This window comes from Salmo trutta, chromosome 22 (genome assembly GCF_901001165.1).
Source record: "Salmo trutta chromosome 22, fSalTru1.1, whole genome shotgun sequence".
Lineage (NCBI taxonomy): Eukaryota > Metazoa > Chordata > Actinopteri > Salmoniformes > Salmonidae > Salmo > Salmo trutta.
In genome coordinates, this window is record NC_042978.1 from 12,565,735 (window position 1) to 12,586,806 (window position 21,072).

Below are 21,072 nucleotides of genomic sequence, written 5' to 3' on the forward strand. Positions count from 1 at the left end.
CACCTTCTCATTCAAGGGTTTTTCTTTATTTTTACATTGTAGAATAATAGCGAAGACGTCAAAACTATGAACACATATGGAATCATGTAGTAACTCAAAAATATATTTTAGATTCTTCAAAGTAGCCAAGCTTTGCCTTGATGACAGCTTTGCACACTCTTGGCATTCTCTCAAACAGCTTCATGAGGAATGCTTTTTCAACAGTCTTGGAGTTCCAACATATACAGTTGAAGTCGGAAGTTTACATACAGCTTAGCCAAATACATTTAAACTCAGTTTGTCACAATTCCTGACATTTAATCCTTGTAAAGATTCCCTGTCTTAGGTCAGTTGGGTTCACCACTTTATTTTAAGAATGTGAAATGTCAGAATAATAGTAGAGAGAATTATTTATTTCAGCTTTTATTTCTTTCATCACATTCCCAGCATACTATGCTTGGGGTCATTGTACATTTGGAAAAGACCAATTGGCGACCAAGCTTTAACTTCCTGACTGATGTCTTGAGATGTTGCTTCAATATATCCACATACCTTTGCTCCTCATGAAGCTATCTATTTTGTGAAGTGCACCAGGCCCTCCTGCAGCAAAGCACCACCACAACATGATGCTGCCACCCCCGTGCTTCATGGTTGGGATGGTGTTTTTTGGCTTGCAAGCCTCCCCCTTTTTCCACCAAACATAACGATGGTCATTATGGCCAAATAGTTCTATTTTTGTTTCATCAGACCCAAGGACATTTCTCCAAAAGTACAACATTTGTCCCCATGTGCAATTGCAAACCATAGTCTGGCTTTTTATGGTGGGTTTGGAGCAGTGGCTTCTTCCTTGCTGAGCGGCCTTTCAGGTTATGTCCATATAGGACTCGTTTTACTGTGGATATAGATACTTTTGTACCTGTTTCCTCCAGCATCTTCACAAGGTCCTTTGCTGTTGTTCTGGGATTGATTTGCACTTTTCGCACCAAAGTATGTTCATCTCCCGGAGACAGAACGCGTCTCCTTCCTGAGCGGTATTTTGTTTTACCTTTATTTGACGGCTGCGTGGTCCCATGGTGTTTATACTTGCGTACTATTGTTTGTACAGATGAACGTGGTATCTTCAGGCGTTTGGAAATTGCTCCCAAGGATGAACCAGACTTGTGGAGGTCTACAATTTTTTTTCTGAGGTCTCGGCTGATTTCTTTTGATTTTCCCATGATGTCAAGCAAAGAGGCACTGAGTTTGAAGGTAGGCCTTGAAATACATCCACAGGTACACCTCCAATTGACTCAAATGATGTCAATTAGCCTATCAGAAGCTTCAAAAGCCATGACATCATTTTCTGGAATTTTCCAAGCTGTTTAAAGGCACAGTCAACTTAGTGTATGTAAACTTCTTACCCACTGGAATTGTGATACAGTGAATTATAAGTGAAATAATCTGTCCGTAAACCATTGTTGGAAGAATTACTTGTGTCATGCACAAAGTAGATGTCCTTACCAACTTGACCAAACTATAGTTTGTTAACAAGAAATGTGTGGAGTAGTTGAAAAACGAGTTTTAATGACTCCAACCTAAGTGTATGTAAACTTCAGACTTCAACTCTATATTCGGAGCACTTGTTGGCTGCTTTTCCTTCACTCTGCGGTCCAACTCATCGCAAACCATCTCAAGTTGGGTTGAGGTCTGGTGATTGTGGATGCCAGGTCATCTGATGCAGCACTCCTTGGTCAAATAGCCCTTACACAACCTGGATGTGTGTTTTGGGTCATTGTCCTGTTGAAAAACAAATGATAGTCCCACTAAGTGCAAACCAGATGGGATGGCGTATCGCTGCAGAATGCTGTGGTAGCCATGCTGGTTAAGTGTGCCTTGAATTCTAACTAAATCACAGACAGTGTCACCAGCAAAGCACCATCACACCTCCTCCATGCTTCGCCTTGGGAACCACACATGCGGAGATCATCTGTTCACCTACTCTGTCTCATAAAGACACGGCAGTTGGAATCAAAAATCTCAAATTTGGACTCATCAGACCAAAGGACATATTTCCACTGGTCTAATGTCCATTGCTTGTGTTTCTTGGCCCAAGCAAGTCTCTTCTTATTATTGGTGTCCTTTAGTAGTGGTTTCTTTGCAGCAATTCGACCATGAAGGCCTGATTCACGCAGTCTCTTCTGAACAGTTGATGTTGAGATGTGTCTGTTACTTGAACTCTGAAGCATTTATTTGGGCTGCAATCTGAGGTGCAGTTAATTCTAATGGACTTATCCTCTGCAGCAGAGGTAACTCTGGGTTTTCCTTTCCTGTTGCGGTCCTCATGAGAGCTAGTTTCATCATAGCACTTGATGGTTTTTGCGACTGCACTTGAAGAAACTAACAAAGTTCTTGAAATTTTCCGGAATCATGTCTTAAAGTAATGATGGACTGTTGTTTCTCTTTGCTTATTTGAGCTGTTCTTGACATAATATGGACTTGGTCTTTTATCAAATAGGGCTATCTTCTGTATACAGCCCCTACCCTGTCACAACACAACTGATTGGCACAAATGCATTAAGAAGGAAAGAAATTACACAAATTAACATTTAACAAGGCACACCTGTTAATTGAAATGTATTCCAGGTTGCTACATGATTCCATATGTGTTAATAGTTCGTCTTCACTATTATTCTACAATGTAGAAAATAGTACAGATAAAGAAACACCCTTGAATGAGTAGGTGTCTAAACTTTTGACTGGTACTGTACATGGATAAGAATCAGTGGAGGCTGCTGTGGAGAGGACGGCTCATAATGCTGGCTGGAACGGAGCGAATGGAATGATGGAAACCATATGGAAACCATGTGTTTGATACCATTCCACTTATTCCACTCCAGCCATTGTCACGAGCCCGTCCTCCCCAATTAAGGTGCCACCAACCTCCTGTGATAAGAATACCTCCCATTTTAAAGCGATAGGACAGTGAAATTTGAAATGAACAGTACTTCCAAAAAAGTTCAACAGCTCCAGCTTGGTAAACTTGCCTGGGATCTAACACTAAAAAGTATTCCACCTTCCTCTTTTCCTGGTAAGGCAGGAGAAGAGTACATTAGTATTTATACATACTGTATTTTGACAGTATTCCATTCACTCAGCTGTTTGGTCATGAATAAGCAAACAGCTGAAATAAGAACCTTAAATTGTGATGGGGAGGAGCTCAACTGTATTGAGGGTAAAACGTACATAAATCAGTGCCATTCAGTGTTAAACGTTGTTGGCTGAGAAGTTAGAATGGTGATCATTTGTTCCCTTGGTCCCTTTATTGCTTTGCTCTGAAACAGTGACACACGATGGTATGCCATTACTGTTGTACTGTTGTTCTATGTCCGTCTTTTCATCCTCAATGTTGTTCCAAGTCAGATATTTATTCGTGGTATATTTGTGTCTGTCAAAATGTAAGTACTGTAAAAAGAGATCTTAACGATAGAATCCATAGTTGTGACATGCATTTTTGGACTAATATATACCCATCAGAACCCCGAATATATATATAAGCTTGTTTTACTCCAATGTTTGTAAACAATGTAAATGTAAACAAACACTGTATAACCTCAAAACATGGTTCAAACTATAATTTTGATATCATGGAGGGTCAGTCCCTTGCATCCATAGCTCAGTCTATGAATTAGTGTGGGTACATTTCTCCAGGCCCATTCCCTTTTATTTGATATTTATTTAGTTACTTTGTTGTTTCAATTAAGGATTCTAGCTTTCAATAAATTTTTCTGGAGCCTAAAAAAAATCAAGTATACCTTTCAAAATGTATACATCTACCGCTCCAATATTTGTTTAGAGAATTTGCTTCGTTTTGTTTCATTTTTAAAGGCCAAAGTTTCTGGAGTTCAAGTTGTTCAAAGTGAAAATGCCAATAAATATGGAAACCTGTATGCCTATTAAAGTTCATTTGCGTTTTATTGAATCGCGGCCTAATCTTTGATTCAAGCATTAATCTACATGTTAATATACTACATGTCAATTTGAACGCGGGATATTATCGGCAATGCCGCTTTTAAAGGCAGTGTTCCTGCGTATGCAGAGATCATTCACCGTGAACGCTGCATGTGTCGGCTCAGCGTTAACCGACAACTGCATAGCAGACCATTTTTTTAAATTAAGTAATGTCAGAAATGTTAACTTCGTTGGAGCTGTCAAATCCAAAGCGGCTCTCGCGTTATACCCATCGAAGACGTTGCCATTAGATGCACCAAGTCGCATTAGTAAAAACGGAGAGGAAGAGGCGAAGCGAGAGGGTTTACTCCGCCCCAAATCTGTCCACGAAGATAAGACCACGAAGTGAAGATTTTTTTGCATGGAGTTCAACGAAACATGCAATTGATAATTTGCTACGTGGGGATTTTTTTTGATCGAATAGAGTAGACGAGTCGGAATAGTTCGATTGTTACGAATGCACTGATATAAGTGGACGCGAATGGCATTTCGGCAACTTTGAAAAAACGACTTTACATTGCAGTTGTGCCTGCTCTCATTGTCTAGAATGGTCCCACCCAGTGGCGATTTTAGCATGTAAATCTTGGTGGGGCAAACAACAAGTGGGACGCATGCCAGCAAAACCACTACACATAAAATCATATATGGGAGACTTGCTTAAACAAATGTGGTTTCTGACAATTGAGATGTACACACTATGGCATAGGGGGATGACAAGCGGATAAGAGGCCATCCGTAATTTCAATTAAGACATTAATGAGAAAGCGATGAATGGCCTTGTCCCCAGCACAAGGTGAACCTGTGTAATGATCATGCTGTTTTATCAGCTTCTTGATATGCCACACCTGTAGGGTGGATGGATTATCTTGGCAAAGGAGAAATGCTAACAAATGTGTGCAAAAAAATTAGGTTGTGCCCTTTCTTTTGGCTACCATTGCTAGAAAAAGAGATGAATGGCTTTGAAAGAGGGTTCTCAAAAGGACCATATGGTGTTTAAAGGGTGTGTCAGTCAAGATCAACGCAATAACACTGAGATTTTGAAGCAGCGCCTAATAGCATTTTCAACCAAACTATAGAATTACTTGTAGAATCTACCTCAAGGCGCATTGAAGCTGTTCTAGTGGCTTGTGGTGGCCCAAAATCATATTTTGACACTGTTGGTGTTTCCTTTATGTTACCTGTACTTTTGAAAAAAGCTGCACATAAAAGGAACATTGTTCTCCAGAATATGCTAATTAATTTTAAGTCAAACGTTTTTCCACAGATAACATTACATGTCTAATAATGTTGACAAGAAGTTGATATTCTGCCATGGTTGTTGCTTTTTCCAAAAGCTTCTTCTTGGGGTCAAAATGACCCCAGTTGGTAATCGGTGCATGTCAAACATGTTGGTAGCTTGAGGGTTAAGCTTTTTGGATGAAGGCTTGAAAGATATATACAAAACAATGAACCTCAATTTATTAGCATTGGGTTTATTTCATCAATACATAGGGAGTTATTTAACACAGTATTGTAGAATCATACTGACAAAATCAAAATATATATATATCTTTCAATTCATGAAATACAGTTCAGCAACAAGAGGTTAGCAACTGATGTTTTTGAAAGACCATTCAAGTTCATTGGGGAAGCTGGTACTTATATATTGTAACAAAATATATTTAAAAAAAACATGACTGTTGGTTTCAGCACAAACTCCTGTCCAGTTTCTTCTGTGCCCCAGTACAGGCAGGGGGCTTGCCTCCCTGTGGACAAATATGGGTGATCATTACATTTTAGCTCAGCCCATGACCAAGTACATGTTGATCACAGTTTCCGACTTTAAATGTAATTAATATTAAACCTCAAACAAGGACCAGTAACCCCCCTGCAACTCACCGTGTACATTTTGCAGACCAAGTTGAAAAGCGATGACATTGCTTTGTCCTGAAAGTCATCCGTGTATTCCTGCAAAGCAGCAGAGGAGGAGGAAGTGGAATGTCAATGTACAGGCTTGACATCGCCAGATAGTGTTCGATTGCATGACCGGCTATACACTTAAGAGTTTTAAGTAGCACGGTATCCGCTCAAAAAGCATTACTTGGTAACCCCATTGTTGATAAACAGTAGATACTCACCCTTGGCTGTACTATAGCCATGTTATCTACATTGTGCATCTAGTTTCAGTCCCGGCACGGTCTTCTTACCCCATTAACAGTCACCCAGGGGATGTACGTTTTGGCCGGACTGAGAGCTTTGGTCTTCAGGGCGTTCTCATGCATCAGTTTGAAGCCATGCTCTCCCTCCCTTCACACAAGATGTGACACTGTCCCACATCAAGGGCGTTGACGTGCAGCTGTAAGCACTAGAGGAGAACAGAACGCAACCGGAGCCCTTGAGGTAAACAGGTGCACAAATGCATTTTGAATGACGAAAAATGCAACAGCTAAAACATTACGTTAAAAACAGTACAATACTCACAGGTTGGGCAGAATCAAGAACGTTAGCTGCAGATTCCATGCAGTAAATGACTGGGAATGCTGAGTACCGACACACTGAATGTAGAATACATGCCTAAGCGGAAGGTATGAAATCACAAATGAACAATATTTCAGGTTACAAGCAGTTCAGACATTTGATTGGCAGGCGCACCTCAATCATGTTGCCATGACACTCTGGTTCTCCATGTTGACAGGTGAAGGGAGAATTCCCTGAGGGAAGCTCCTGTGAAAGAACACCAGGAATAAGGCTGCAGCATTAACACAACACAAGATTTACTGCTGTAATTACTGTTGATTTCTCTAATGTTCTTATTCATTCAATAGTCTAACTGAATATTGATCTATCAAAAGGCCTGTACTGAGGTACAACCTGAACTTCACTTAAAAAAAAAAAGTGCTCTAGTGAACATGACAGTGCTCTCCACTTCGAGAAGAGGCCTACCTGTGCATTGCCGTAGGGCACCAGTTTGACGTCCATGATGTCGTGGAGCATGGCCCAGGTGGGAAAGAGCTGCTGGGTGAGGAAGGCCCTGCAGCCTGGACACAGGCTCTCATAGTACAGGGTCACCTCCACTCGGGGTACCGCCAAGTTGGGCCTGGTGGCATTGAGCTCTAGACCCTGCTTCTGAACCTAGACAGGATACATGAACATGTGTGATACATGTTCAGAAAAAGCACGTGTCGTGGAATTATTCTAATCAAAAGGAGAGACTTACATTTCTTCAAAACAAGTCAACTTTATTATTTATTTACTGCAGTAATGGAGCTTGTCAAAACTAGCCCCCCATTGGTGATTCATTGAGAGCCCAACCAGCAGGACTATACCACAGCATTTTATAGCAAAATCCCTCCTCCTGGATGTTCATGACAAATAGATGTATGGAATGGGTCACAAGGTTAAAATTCGTATGAAAGATACTAATAATTGACAGCAAACGGTATCTGCTGTAAAAACTGTTCTCAATGTGTAAAAACCAGAGTCTGACCCGCAACTCCATACTGGAGCCATCTCCCCCTGGTGCCCCAGTACAGAAACATTAACTCATGCTATGGAATGCAGTCTTGTTTGGCTTATCACCCAAATACATCAAATCTTCCAGAGGCCAATCTTCAGTAGAACACACACAGATTAAAGTGTTCTAAGAACTCCCTATTCTGTTGCATAAAACAACCATTTGATGCAATAACAGTGTTATAATATAATCTTGCAATTTCTGTTCTCACACACGGCAGGCTTACTGTTTCAATTAGACAAATAATTACTTGCCTGGAATTCACCTGAGAATGAATATTGTGGGAACCAAAACCACTTCCGACCCCCAGTTACATTTTGAATGTTTAGAAATCATAGTAAAATGGAAGGCTTTAAAATTCTCACGAAGACAAATTTAAGGTCTTAACTTGAACCGAAACAAAACAGCTTGTTGGCGTCACATTCTCATCGAGGTTTGGCTTCAGTCACATGCCCTCACGAAATGTAGGGCCTCTGGTGCTGAATTTCAAAAGCATGACTCATTCAATCATGGACAAGGAACTCTTTGAACATCAGTTTAAACTGAACCCACAATCCTGTAAAACAATGTTTAGGAATATACACTCACATTTACATATATTGCAGGAGAATGTCTTAATACTTGGGGATATTACACACATAGGACATGAATAGATTTGATAAAACTAAACTGAGCCCAGCAGTTGTCATTATAAGAATGTCTCAGTGCAGTTATTCAAACTTGATGATCCAAACTTACCCTACATTCTACTGCAATTTCCAAACTCCTACGCCACTGCGAAGGGGGGGTATTCACAGGCCGGTTTGGGCTTCGACTTTCCTTGGGATTTCTTGAAAGTAGAGCAGAAAAAGAAGACAAATACAGGTGCAAACTTCATGTTGCTTACAGGTACTGAAGCCAAAGCCTTCCTTGCCACTTATCTCAGACAACACTCTGACCAATTTGAAAAGCCAGTGGGTTGGAGCTCCTCCCACCAATGATTACTATCATCCTCAGATGTGCTAATGAGATGGATTTCAGTGACCACTTGAGAAGCCAAACTCTCTCATTGGACATCCCACAACAATTACAACAGCCATATCATCTCTTCAACCACTTCTCTTTACGTAGAGACACATTGGTTGGCAAAACAGGCATAAGAACAAACGTAAAACTTAGGCCAGAGTAAAAGCCTTCTTAATTGATTGATTCATTATCTAATAGATAATTAATACCATATATACAGTCACAACATCAAAGCAGTACCTAAATAAAGCAGTCCATCATCAGTAGTGACTAACTTCACAGAAAATTGCCAAGACAACAGTGAGGAACATCCTAGACCATCTGACCACATTTTGACAGTAGATGTCACAATTCTCCCAACGTTTACACTCAATTGCCTTCTGAGCAAGGGATTACTTATCTCAGAAAACTGTTGGTAAAAACATCAACAAAAAGGTATTTTGACAACTATACTCTTTTTAATAAATGGTTAATTTAGTCCTATACAAAACTACCAGTCAAACAAATACAACATGAAAATATACCATTGTTTATGTGCAGCCAGAAAGTAAGGCAATAACAATTTTACAGAGTTGGACTAATGTTGCTTACAGTCAATTTTAAAGTGCATTTTGCAATGTTTTGGGGGGTTTTCCATGTTTCAAAGTACTTAACTCCAACCTATGTCAAGGTTGTATAAATTACAGTTTCACAAATACAAAAGTTTAAAACCAAGCAGTCTTAAAAACATTTGAAAGTCAAGATACAACAAACACTACGACAGAATTTCATTCTAGATAAGCTTTTTAGCAGACAAATAGATTGTTTTTAATCTATTTGGTTATTTAGAGATTGTAAACACATTAAATATAAATGTAAAGAAGATCAAAAAATTCACATTAGCTTATTCAATTAAATCTGTTCAGGTTATGATGAACGAATAACAAAAACACTGAAACACAGACGGGTTCCACGGCCTTTCATAAAAACACATTTCAAACAGACCCTTCAAAGTGCCTCTTCAATGATGCCATCCTTGTCTTACAATGAATGAGATGTCCACTATGAGGAGTGTTTCTGACCTATCATAGCCGGTTATTGTAAATAAATGAGCATGTTCAAGTCCAATTGTAATAAAACTCCTGAAACATAAGCTCCCTATTCATGTCTTTGTAGTGCATTTACAGTTCCAGATTTAAACATTTGGCAAGGCAACCTCCCTACTCAAACCTCAAACATTTACCGACTCACACACTTTCTCTCACAAGCTGAAGAAGCGTTTGGTGTTTTATGCTGCACCGTCATAACAGTCTGTGGGGCAATCAAGCATAGCTTTAGTCATAATCTCCAATATGGGCCCAAGCCCACAGAAAAGGCGTGGGGAAAGACATAACAATTCCTCTGAGCCTGGCTCACTGTGAAAAGACTGTCTACACTTTGGAGGACAAGCATAGTCTTACACTGCAAGTGCAATTTCAAAATAAACCGGAAACTTTTTTGGATTGCTCTCTCTATTTACATACAGCACTCTCTCACATGCCAAAACCCCCCGCAATCTCACAGTTTTCAACGGTCCTTTGACCTGAAGGGTAGCCTAACTGAACAGGACTCCGGTTGAAATGCTATGTTCAGTAAATAGTACACAGACTATTAATCTGTCATCTCTCTCCAAGGAGACCTTTTCTCCTAACTACCATATAAACATAAGAAACGGGTTTACCAGATTAACATAACAAACAAAACAAACAATGTTGACTGTTAAAGAACTTACATTTTCACCAATCCCAACATGCTGGGCAATTGAATCACTCCTAATAGTGAGCAATAAAATGCACCAATGCAATGTCATCATAATATATAAAACATTGTCCACTTTTAGTACCAATAACCCCGTCACCCCTGCTTCTGCTAAAGGTTAAGAACGTGATAATGATACTATACAAGATCTCTAAATCAAGTGAGATTCTTGCGTGCAAAAGCTAATGACTTATGACCTTCTGTGTCCCTGACATTGGATTTCTACCTCAATACCTCCTGTAGTCTTGTAAAAAAGGTCTGATTCATACACAACAAATGTGAGGGTTATCAATTTCGATAACGAGGCATCATCAAGTTGTCTCCTAACTCGCTGCATAGTACTAATCCGTTTGTCAAAGTAGTTTGTTCGAAATCTAACAAGAATATCTTGTGCGTGTTAGCGTTACAAAACAGATTTGGAAGCTTGTGTCCTGAGAAATAAGTGCATTCATAAAGTGTGGCAGGTAAGGTCCAATGAAGGAAAATGCATTTTGAATCATTGAAATAGGCTACTTATTCCTTAACGTGGGACTGACAAATACCTCAGTTCATACAGCATACATAACCTAATGTCAACTGCAAGCAACTCATCCCCCCACAACATTTACCAATGATCGACTCGAAAAATATGAACAAAAATCAATTTTCAACATGGACAATTCCAACACCACCATCATACACACACTAATGCAGGGGTGGGCAAGTTCCGTCTTCATAGTGTCTTTCCTTTAAATCAGAAACTGATTGAGACCTGGGAAACCAGATGTGTGCACTCTGAGCAGGCGGTGGCAGTAGTGCCAGGTACAACTCTGAGGGAGTTGCCCATCCCTGCTGCTCTAAGGCAATCAATAGTGAGGTCCATTTCAGATTTCCAGATTCACACACAGTGCTGTACAAAACACTTGGCATCTGATTGGGGCCAGGCATCCACACGGACTCTGATTTACAGAGAAATAATGGAACACAGAGGATTAGAACAGAAGGCACTTTCACCACCAAGTGTTCTACCATGTTCTACTGTGAAAGGGCACATAGCATGAAAGGTTACACAGAGAGCAGATAGAATGCTTTCTTTGTGTGTGTGTTCCCCAACGCTGTGGAATTTTTTGTTTGTATTAATATGAACTTGAAGTAAAGAAATAAAACACTGACAGTTAATAATTACAGTTTAACCTCAATTAGCCACAAAATCCCTAGTTTGAAAGCAACTGTTTTTCTGGAAGCTGTGCTGCGCCATTTCCCCCCAAATTTTCCACCTGTGCCAGCCCCCTAGTAATTTGAGTTCAACCAATGAGCTTCAGCCCCTCGCCATGTCAGTAACAGCTAGCAAGTTGCAAATGAGCGAGACAGAAAGGAATGACGTGGTGCACATGTGACGTAGTATGCAATTTTGGCTTCTTTCAGAACTACTGGCTAAAAAGTAGTCAAAAGTACCGGAGAATCCCTTTAAGCATTTTACCACAGTGGACAATGTGAGCAAGGCTTAATGTAAACAGAAAAGCACTTCTAGGTCTTTTTGTTCTCCATGTCTTGAATATCAAACCCTCTCGCAAAAAGCCCCTCTTTAACTGTAGAAAAAAGTAACAGAAAAATAAAGAAATACATTTCAAAGTCGATTTCAAAAGAATCTACAGCAATTACTTTGAGAGATTTAAATGTTTCTCCAAAAAAAACGTGTAGTGTTGTAGAGATTTAACAAAAATAGAACATGTAAATGGGCTCCATGTCAAAATCCACTCCGCCCTTCCCCTCCTCTCAAACCCAACGCGCAGAAAGCGGTTTGCTTTTTTGTTTTCTTGTATGGGAAAAGTGAGGGTTTGTGGTCTTTATGAGCTCTGTGTGTTTCCTCTTTGTGTGCCAGGCCCTGTCCGGGTTATCTTGCGTCTCATCTGGGTTGCTGCTGGGTTAGGACAGGACATGCCAGAGTTACATTCAGCAAGTCATTGTGCTGGACCAGGGAGGTGTGTCTATAGTGAAGCACCAGCTCTCTCAGGGAGCTGTACAGGTTGTAGGGTTTGGCGAAGCCGTAGCCCGTGGAGGTCTTGAATATCACACAGTGCTTGACGTCCCCGTCCACACTGCACGTATTGATATGTGAAGTCAAGAACAGAACCTTTGGTTAGCCGAAACACAGCAGTAAAAGTGATATTTCACCCCAAAATCACAGTTTGTCAAATGTTTCTCAAGACCTCAGAAGTGGACTACTATCAAGATCTACACACCATAAATGTTCCTGCTACAGTGGTTCCTTATGCTGCAACATGGTTGTGGTAGATGGTGGCAGATTGTGGTAAATTGCCTCATTCTGTCATTGCGCCACACTATCACAAGGGGGAGTTAGAATGCTGGTTATGCTTTTGGTTTCTCTCCCCTGCAAAATGAATTGCTTTATTTACCACAGTGTTTTCAAGACCTGAGCTATTTATTAATTTACTTATGAACTGTACTAGTTTATTATGGCAATTAAATGTATGTTTAGGTTAGGCATATTTTGTAGGCTATTTTGCAGCACAAAGCTATATTTGTCAGCATGAAGCTGAGTGACTCACTCATTCGTGGCTTTGGATCAAAATAAATAAATACCGACATTCTTTATGCATCATTCCCAAATGTTCTGCAATCCCATAGGTTGGACGAGCTGAATCAGTTGTGTTACTGCTTGCTGGAACAAAAGCCTGCACCCATAACGGCCCTTTGAGGATAAGATTGGCCAACCATGTTTTTAGATGGTCCCTATATTTCCTATGCATTTGAGATTTTCAGCATCTCGGCAGGTGAGGCCGGAAAACATCTGATAAACCTGGCTAAACCCCACCCAACTGTCCTGCCGTATTCCAACCCAAATCATTCTGTATTCACTAAAGCCTTGTTCACACGGCAAGTCTTAATGCTCAAATCAGTTTTTTTTTTCTAATCTGTTTTGGAATACTGACTGTCAAACAGCAAGTTACAAGTGACCACATTGCATTTGCTGACATGGCTACGCTAGTTGTAATCCTAGTGACGGGTATGTGTGCAGTGGTGTAGGCTGATTGGTGGTGGTGCTCGTGCTTCCTATCGCTCAGAAATGATGGAGCAAGCTAAGGTGGTGACAACTATACCTGCCGTGGACGTCTCCCAGTTGCTTTGAATGTTCAAAATGATAGTGTAAGAAAACATGTAAAGCCTCAAACGGTTAAGATGAACTTTCAAAACAAGTCCTTTTTTGGATAGCCACAGCAGTCTGTTAAGCTTTCTAGCACATTTACTAATTTGTTTGTGAACAATTAACAAGCTAGTTAACTACCACATGTTCTTGTCAAACTGTCAACAGAGTAGTTAGCAAGCAATAAGATATGCCAAATAACAGTCTAAAAACCACTTGAGGGCAAATAAATTAGATTTAACCATTCAGACACAAGTTGCATGGCTAGGAATCAGATTGGTATCTGATTTCAAACCACCTACGAAGGTGGTTTGAAATGTGGTTTGAAATATCTGATTCCATGTGCTTTTTGGCTGTTCAGACTGCAGGGGGAAAAACGGATTAAAATCGGATATGCAATACAGATTGCGGAACAAAATTAATAGTTACATATCGGATATTTTTTTTGACGATATATTGTACCGTTTTGACGATATCGCAATATTATGTTTGCGCTAGTTTTCTGTACCTGCACCAAAATGCCAGTATTCTTCCTTCATAGCTTGTTCTCCATCTTCTTTTAAATAGGGACCCAATATGTTTTCAGCACTTTTATTTCCATGACTGATCAAAACTCGTTTTCTCATGGCTCTCTTGCCACTCTGCAGCAGTAATATTTTGGAACATTGAATCGCAATAAAATCACAGTATTGAATCGCAATACATATCGTATCGGCACCTAACTATCATGATAATATCGTATCAGAAATTCCCAGCCCTATTATGCAAAAAAAAAATGGATTTGAGTCACTTCAAACTGCCAGTGTTAACAAGGCTTTATAGACCCCAGGTCAGGCTAACAGGACTCACACTACAGAGCAGGCGTAGGAGCCCTTCTGGGACTGGCTGTCTCGGATCAGGAAAGTGCCGTCACCCTTTCCCCTCAGCAGCTCCTCGGCTTGGCCGCGCTTGATGTCGCCCACGTACCAGGTGCGCTCGTCGAGGTGCGGCACGTCTTCCTCCTCATCCACCAGAGAATACAGGCTGGGAGGTAGAGGGGAAGAACGGCAGACATGGGAAGGAAACCAGTGTCAATACGATACACGATACCACATGATAACACATGGTAATACATTACAACTGGCTGATGGCCACATTGGTTTCACTCACTCTTCCATGTCGTTTTTGATCCCCAGCCACTCGTTAATCTTCTTCTGTCTGGTGCCCTTCTGATTGAGCCACCTGGGACGTTAACACAAGCAAACTGTTAGACTGCCATGTTCCTAAATATTGCAGTGTGTATGTGTGTGTGTGTGTGTGTGTGTGTGTGTGTGGTAGAAGGGTATAACTTACACCAGGTACTGGTCTCGGATCTTCTTCAGCTGTACGAGGTCCGTTTTCAGGCTGCTCATCTTCTTATTGATCTCTCGGTTGTCCGTCGCATGCTCCTTCAGGTCCTGCCCCAGCTTCCTCTTCCTGTCATGGCTCTCAGTCACCTGCGACTTCAGCTTATCCCAATTACTTTGGATTCTGGAAGATGGAGCGACAACATTGGTATGTCCCCCACTTTAACTACCAGCTTCATAGTCAATCAGAGGGCTAGTTCAAAGCCTGTATCACAACAGGAAAATCCTAGAGCAAGCAATGTATTGTGGATACCTCTCAGTATCTTTGCTGTTTCCCTCCATGAGGAACTGGTCAATGTTCTCCTTGCTATAGCATTCTTGGGTCTCGCACTGCTCCTCGGCGATCTTGATGGTCTCGTTGAAGGCCTCGATGGCCGTGCGCTTCATCTGTAACTCCTGAAGTACAGGGAAAACAGACGAGATTGTGCTCATTTCAAGTGCTATGGAGCCCAGACCCAAATGTGACAGTGAAAACGTAAGTGTTGGATATGTACCTGAGAGGTGCGAGTATACTCTTCATACAAGACGTCATATTCCCGGCTCTTCTCCTGGCACTGTTCGTGGTACACCTTCAGTTGCTCTCCTACTGCTTCCACGTTGTCCCCTTTCACCACCTGATCCTGGAAATAACAAAGACCACAAGTCACTAACTGACCACAGCACTTGAGATGTTGAGATAAAGTATATTCAATATGGGCTCAGTGTATTTCAAATAGAGAAGGGCAGCAAGCAAACTGTTCGAGCCTAAACAGAATTGTTTGGTGACATTTCAGACACGCTTAAGTGCTCTTGGGAATGCCATGGGTTATTTTCCTTCACGCATATGCCATAAGAAATGTAGGGCCTTCCAGAAAGCATTGGGGTGCTGTTCGAAGGCTGCATTCCTTATCTCTTATAACATCTCTATTTAAAAACCAAGGAGTCCCATTAAGATATGGCCCAGAAGCCAAACCAAGACTGAGGCCCTTCAGAACAGGATACAGAACACTATAATAATAATAATAACAGAATGAGCCTACCTGCTGATATTTGGAGATTGGGTACAGTAGCCGTGAGTCCAGCTTGGGGTTGTACTGGGCCAGCGACTCGTGGTGATAATACAGGATGAGTTCCACCACAGAAGCAAAGGTCAGCGGCTCAGAGAAGCCGTACTTGCCTCCTTGGTGGAAGATCTTGATCAGCTGGTTGTTTCCTCCTTTCCTAGAAAAGTCCCGAGACGTTGTGCAACATTACTGAGGTTCTGTGAAAGACTTTGGAAGCTATTCAAAGTGGTAAAATGCCATTACACTTCAAATGAGTGACTAGGCAAGCACAAACTTGGAGTGTATTTTAGGAGGGACAAAATAGTCATGTTTAGAAAGACTTCATTATTAATACCCTTACCTGAGAGTCAATGTATATTCTCCTTGCACCTTGCTTGAGGCATCTCGGACCAAGAAAGTGCCATCTGGTGTGTCTCTCATCTTGTCATTCACCTCATCTCTGGAAAAATATATACAAATATATAGCATGATTATGTAATTAAAGATGGGTGAGTAAGACGAGTGACAATATTTTCTTCTTGAAACAGAAGATCGTGTAAATAACCAAGTGTGGATATCCATTATTTATACATTTTACCTGGAAATGTCTCCCCAGTACCACTCTACGTCAGCCATCTTGCTGCCATCACCACTGATGACAGAAGATGCCATGGCTTTGGTTTTGGAAGGCTTGGGAGTTAGGGCTGTCAAAGGAACCAATAGGTGGTGGTGTTACAATACAGCGGGACATCCAATCAAAATTTACCCAGGAGGCAAAGATGGCTTTTTAGTGTAATAACCTTGTTAAAACCAAGTATAGAGTTCATTTGTTATATTTAATTGGTATTAGATTTATAAGGTGATCGAATTGCTCCTGAATTGTAATGTCATTAATGCATTTATTTTTAATAAATATTTATTTAATGTACAAGTGAATAGGTTGGTTTACTTCTAAGTTTAAGTTTTGACCAATAAGGTAGCTTGTTAAGCTGTGGCCAATGGGAGAGTTGACCTGGTTAACAGGAGGCCTGGGAAAAAGAGACGTTGAAAAAAGAGGGAGAGACTTTGACAGACAAATGTAGAGACATTATCAGTGTTGGTGAAGAAAAACTATGAAAAAATACGATAAAAATAAAACAAACCCATATCTACCGAGTTTTGAAGGGACATACGGATTTGATTTTATAAGAGTTGTTATTATTTTTGTTAAGAAACACTTGGAGGCTGAAGCTACCGTCGCGTCGTGGAGGTATTTGACAGCTCGACGTTAGCCTAGCATTGTGCGTGACCTGGAGGGAATTGCTTGTGGAAGATTAACGAGTTCATGTTGCCATGGGATATCTGTTGCTGCTAAGGGGTACTGTCGGCATTGATAGCTGTGCTTGCTGTGGATCTTTTGAGGACACCTGCTGGGAACTGCTATACTTCAACGAATAAATATCAACGAGTAGTGAGCAACTACAACGGTGGGGCTTTTCGGGACTTTATGTACGGCATAATGTTTTTGGAGCTCCAACGCGCGCCAACGGGTTTAACCAAGCTTGCAAGTAATTTGGACATGGGTCACGACTCATTGGGGTTTATTATTTTTATTTCTTTTGATGTAGTACATTGAAAATGTGATAATATACATCTTTACACTTGTGTCTGTTATATTGGTGGAGTCATTTACTGTTTCAGTTTAATTTAATGCATGGGAAAGCATATCCTTATATAATAACATAAATCTATAATCATTCTATCTGAAGTTAATACTCTAGTTGTCATAACCTTAGCGAGTTTACCAATAGGGATTCTTATTGGAGATGTCTTTCTCACCTAATTTCCCATGCTGTTCAGATATTCTAAATAAGGTAATATGGTGAGAGTCACATTCGAGCCTGGTGAGGGGATTACATTAGTGAGTGTGCTAAATTGTTGTGAGCTTGTGTGTTTACCTGATGACATCTGGTCCAGCTCCCAGGCCCTCGCCACCAGCAGTCTCTCCAGCACTTGAACCTGGGCAGGAACCTGATGACCTTCTTCTGATCTGGACACAAATAAATACACTCATGCGTAAGTCATTCAGAGTACGGTGGAAAGCTTTTCTGTTACAAGTAATTAAGGTAGAGAGAGTTGTTCAATGCGATAAAGAGGGGGGGAGTCATATTTTACATTAGTACCAGATGGATGGGTGCCATAATAGGACTTCAGTTACTAACATGTGGGACATTGGAAAGGTGCTGAGGGGATGTATATATTCTGCTGACTATAGAGAATAGTGTCCTTCCAGGAAAACAGACAGGTGTTATGGCTTCAATCTCTTTCTGGCTCCATCTGGGGCCCGTTCCTACAGCCAGAACTCTGTAGACTGACAACAGCATGCGCTCAAGAGGATGCTGGCACTGTTAATGCATTCTCTTCCTCTCTATGTCTGTTGGCTGGCCAGTGTGTCTCTCTCGCTGGCACAACAAAGCCCTCATAAAAGTGGCAGAGGGACCTGCCGCTTATGAAGATGACAGGTTTTTATCCCCCTTCAAGATTAGTCTAAATTTGAGTTTAAGTAAAAACAAATATTTTGTCTGAAAGTTTTATGACCAACATAGGTTCAGTATTTGTTTAAATGTGAAACTGACCCAGCGGTGAGCAGAAGAGGGCTGAATAGGAATGCGAGGGTGTGGGGGTCCAGGCCGTTGTGGGCCGAGCTCTGGCCCACTCGGTTCAGGTGTCTGAGCAGGTAATGCAGGGTAAGCAGGCTCAGCAGGGGCACAGTCGGGGGCTCCAGCGCCTTCGGCAAATGCCTGCCTGTCTCCCCGACGGACAACTCTTGGATACAAGAACCAGCAAGGAGATTGTCACTCAATCTTAGTGCCTTGGCTGTGAGACACAATGGTAAGTAAGCAACATTATTTTCTATCCAATGCCAAATTAACATATTTTGCGTTTGCATTTCTAAGTGATTCCAAAATGTACACAATTCTTTTGACAGTCCTGATAGTGTGCTTCAATGATGGCCTTTAACCTGTTGGGGCTAGGGGGCAGTATTTGCATGGCCGGATAAAAAACGTACCCGATTTAAACTGGTTACTACTCTTGCCCAGAAACGAGAATATGCATATAATTAGTAGATTTGAATAGAAAACACTCTAAAGTTTCTAAAACTGTTTGAATGGTGTCTGTGAGTATAACATAACTCATATGGCAGGAAAAAACCTGAGAAGATTCCATACAGGAAGTGCCCTGTCTGACAATTTGTTGTCCTTCAGTTGCATCTCTATCGAAAATACAGCATCTCTGCTGTAACGTTACATTAAGGCTTCCATTGGCTCTCAGAAGGCACCAGAAAGTGTAATGGGGTGTCTGCTGTCTCTGGGCGAAGAACAGCAGGAGAATTTGTGAGTGGTCAGCTTGGGGACAGTGACACTGGAGATGCGCGTTTATGAGAATTCTCAATTTTTTTCTTTCAGCCTTTGAATGAATACAACGTTGCCCGGTTGGAATATTATCGCTATTTTATGAGAAAAATAGCATAAAAATTTATTTTAAACAGCGTTTGACATGCTTCGAAGTACGGTAATGGAATATTTTGAATTTTTTTGTCACGAAATGCGCTCGCGCGTCACCCTTCGGATAGTGACCTGAACGCACGAACAAAACGGAGGTATTTGGATATAACTATGGATTATTTGGAACCAAAACAACATTTGTTGTTGAAGTCCTGGGAGTGCATTCTGACGAAGAACAGCAAAGGTAATCCAATTTTTCTAATAGTAATTCTGAGTTTGGTGAGGGCCAAACTTGGTGGGTGTCAAAATAGCTAGCCGTGATGGCCGGGCTATGTACTCAGAATATTGCAAAATGTGCTTTCGCCGGAAAGTTATTTTAAAATCTGACACCGTGATTGCATAAAGGAGTTCTGTATGTATAATTCTTAAAATAATTGTTATGTATTTTGTGAACGTTTATCGTGAGTAATTTAGTAAATTCACCGGAAGTTTGCGGTGGGTATGCTAGTTCTGAACATCACATGCTAATGTAAAAAGCTGTTTTTGGATATAAATATGAACTTGATTGAACAAAACATGCATGTATTGTATAACATAATGTCCTAGGAGTGTCATCTGATGAAGATCATCAAAGGTTAGTGCTGCATTTAGCTGTGGTTTTGTTTTTTGTGACATATATTCTTGCTTTGAAAATGGCTGTGTGATTATTTTTGGCAGGGTACTCTCCTGACATAATCTAATGTTTTGCTTTCGCTGTAAAGCCTTTTTGAAATCAGACAATGTGGTTAGATTAACGAGAGTCTTGTCTTTAAAATGGTGTAAAATAGTCATATGTTTGAGAAATTGAAGTTATAGCATTTTTGAGATATTTGTATTTCGCGCCACGCGATTCCACTGGCTGTTGACTAGGGTGCCCAGGGAAGTTAAATTGTTTTCCTTCGTTTTGTTTGCCACCAAGTAGAATATGCTCCTTGCATCAGTTCTTGATGAGATGCATGTGAGTGCTAAAGGTGCTGTTACCTTCTTCCTCTTGCAGGGTAGTCTTCAGGCTGGGATAGATAGACTTTGGGATGACGGGGGATGGCAGGTCCTGCAGGAATCCCATCAGGGCCTCTGAGAGAGCCTGGGTGTCGTATTGGCCCATCTCAGGCCCAGAGAGCTCTGTAAAAGACCACTTTAGTCGTTAATTCAGACACCGCAGAGTCCGTTTGTGTACATCGCTGGTTCTCCTGTTCTGTGGTAAGGTCTCCAGAGAGTGTTGTTGTGGTGTGGCAAGTGTTACTGGTGTGGCTAAGTGTGCTGTCTGGGAGACAGTGTCCAGACTAGTCCTACGACAGGTGACAGTGTCTGAGTGCCTAAAATAATGTCCTCCTCCTCTTCCACCGCTGCGAAAGGCAGGCAGGCCAGACTGGCTGGGTGCTGTTTACTGCTCCGTCACGCCTCAGCTAGCAAACAACAGCTGTCTGAAAAGGCCTGCCTGGCTCGGTCGAAGTCTCTATCTGAGCAGATAGACTGTGGGGAAAGTGTCTGGCATGTGTGAGCACAGGGAGGGGAGAATCTGAGTTGTTCTGTCTGTGTCATGTTAAAGGTATGTGTGGGTGGGTGGGTGGGTGGGTGGGGGGGTCTAGCTTACACTTGTTCTGTCTGCACATGCAGAAGTCCCAGGTCACATGAACTCTAGGAACAGCCTCTCCAAGTAAACCGATCTTATAAAACACAGTGTTCACTTTCTCCAGTCGAAACAAACTGTCATGCAATTATAGATATACACATATAACAATCGGAACATGAACTT

At 41.2% G+C, this 21,072-nt stretch overlaps 1 protein-coding gene and 1 pseudogene across 3 annotated transcripts; both read right to left on the reverse strand.

The window, feature by feature from the left end:
- Positions 1-5,418: 5,418 nt before the first annotated feature.
- On the reverse strand, positions 5,419-8,538 carry LOC115158104 (gamma-interferon-inducible lysosomal thiol reductase-like; annotated as a pseudogene).
- A 362-nt stretch (positions 8,539-8,900) lies between these two features.
- Positions 8,901-20,657, reverse strand: LOC115158103 (phosphatidylinositol 3-kinase regulatory subunit beta). 3 transcript variants are annotated; one of them, XM_029706642.1, is made up of 12 exons: positions 20,298-20,657; positions 18,408-18,597; positions 17,730-17,821; positions 16,391-16,496; positions 16,154-16,252; positions 15,790-15,970; positions 15,265-15,390; positions 15,024-15,166; positions 14,718-14,894; positions 14,535-14,606; positions 14,235-14,408; positions 8,901-12,318 (listed from the first exon to the last, which is right to left on the reverse strand). In XM_029706642.1, the coding sequence occupies exons 1-12, from the start codon at positions 20,419-20,421 to the stop codon at positions 12,126-12,128; spliced, it is 1,677 nt and encodes a 558-aa protein (XP_029562502.1). In that variant the 5' UTR covers positions 20,422-20,657; the 3' UTR covers positions 8,901-12,125. The 3 variants fall into 3 exon arrangements, with proteins under 3 accessions (XP_029562502.1, XP_029562503.1, XP_029562505.1); XM_029706643.1 differs by lacking the exon at positions 18,408-18,597 and having other exon boundaries at positions 20,298-20,365; XM_029706645.1 differs by lacking the exon at positions 20,298-20,657 and having other exon boundaries at positions 17,730-17,816; positions 18,408-18,461.
- Between the last annotated feature and the right edge of the window lie 415 nt (positions 20,658-21,072).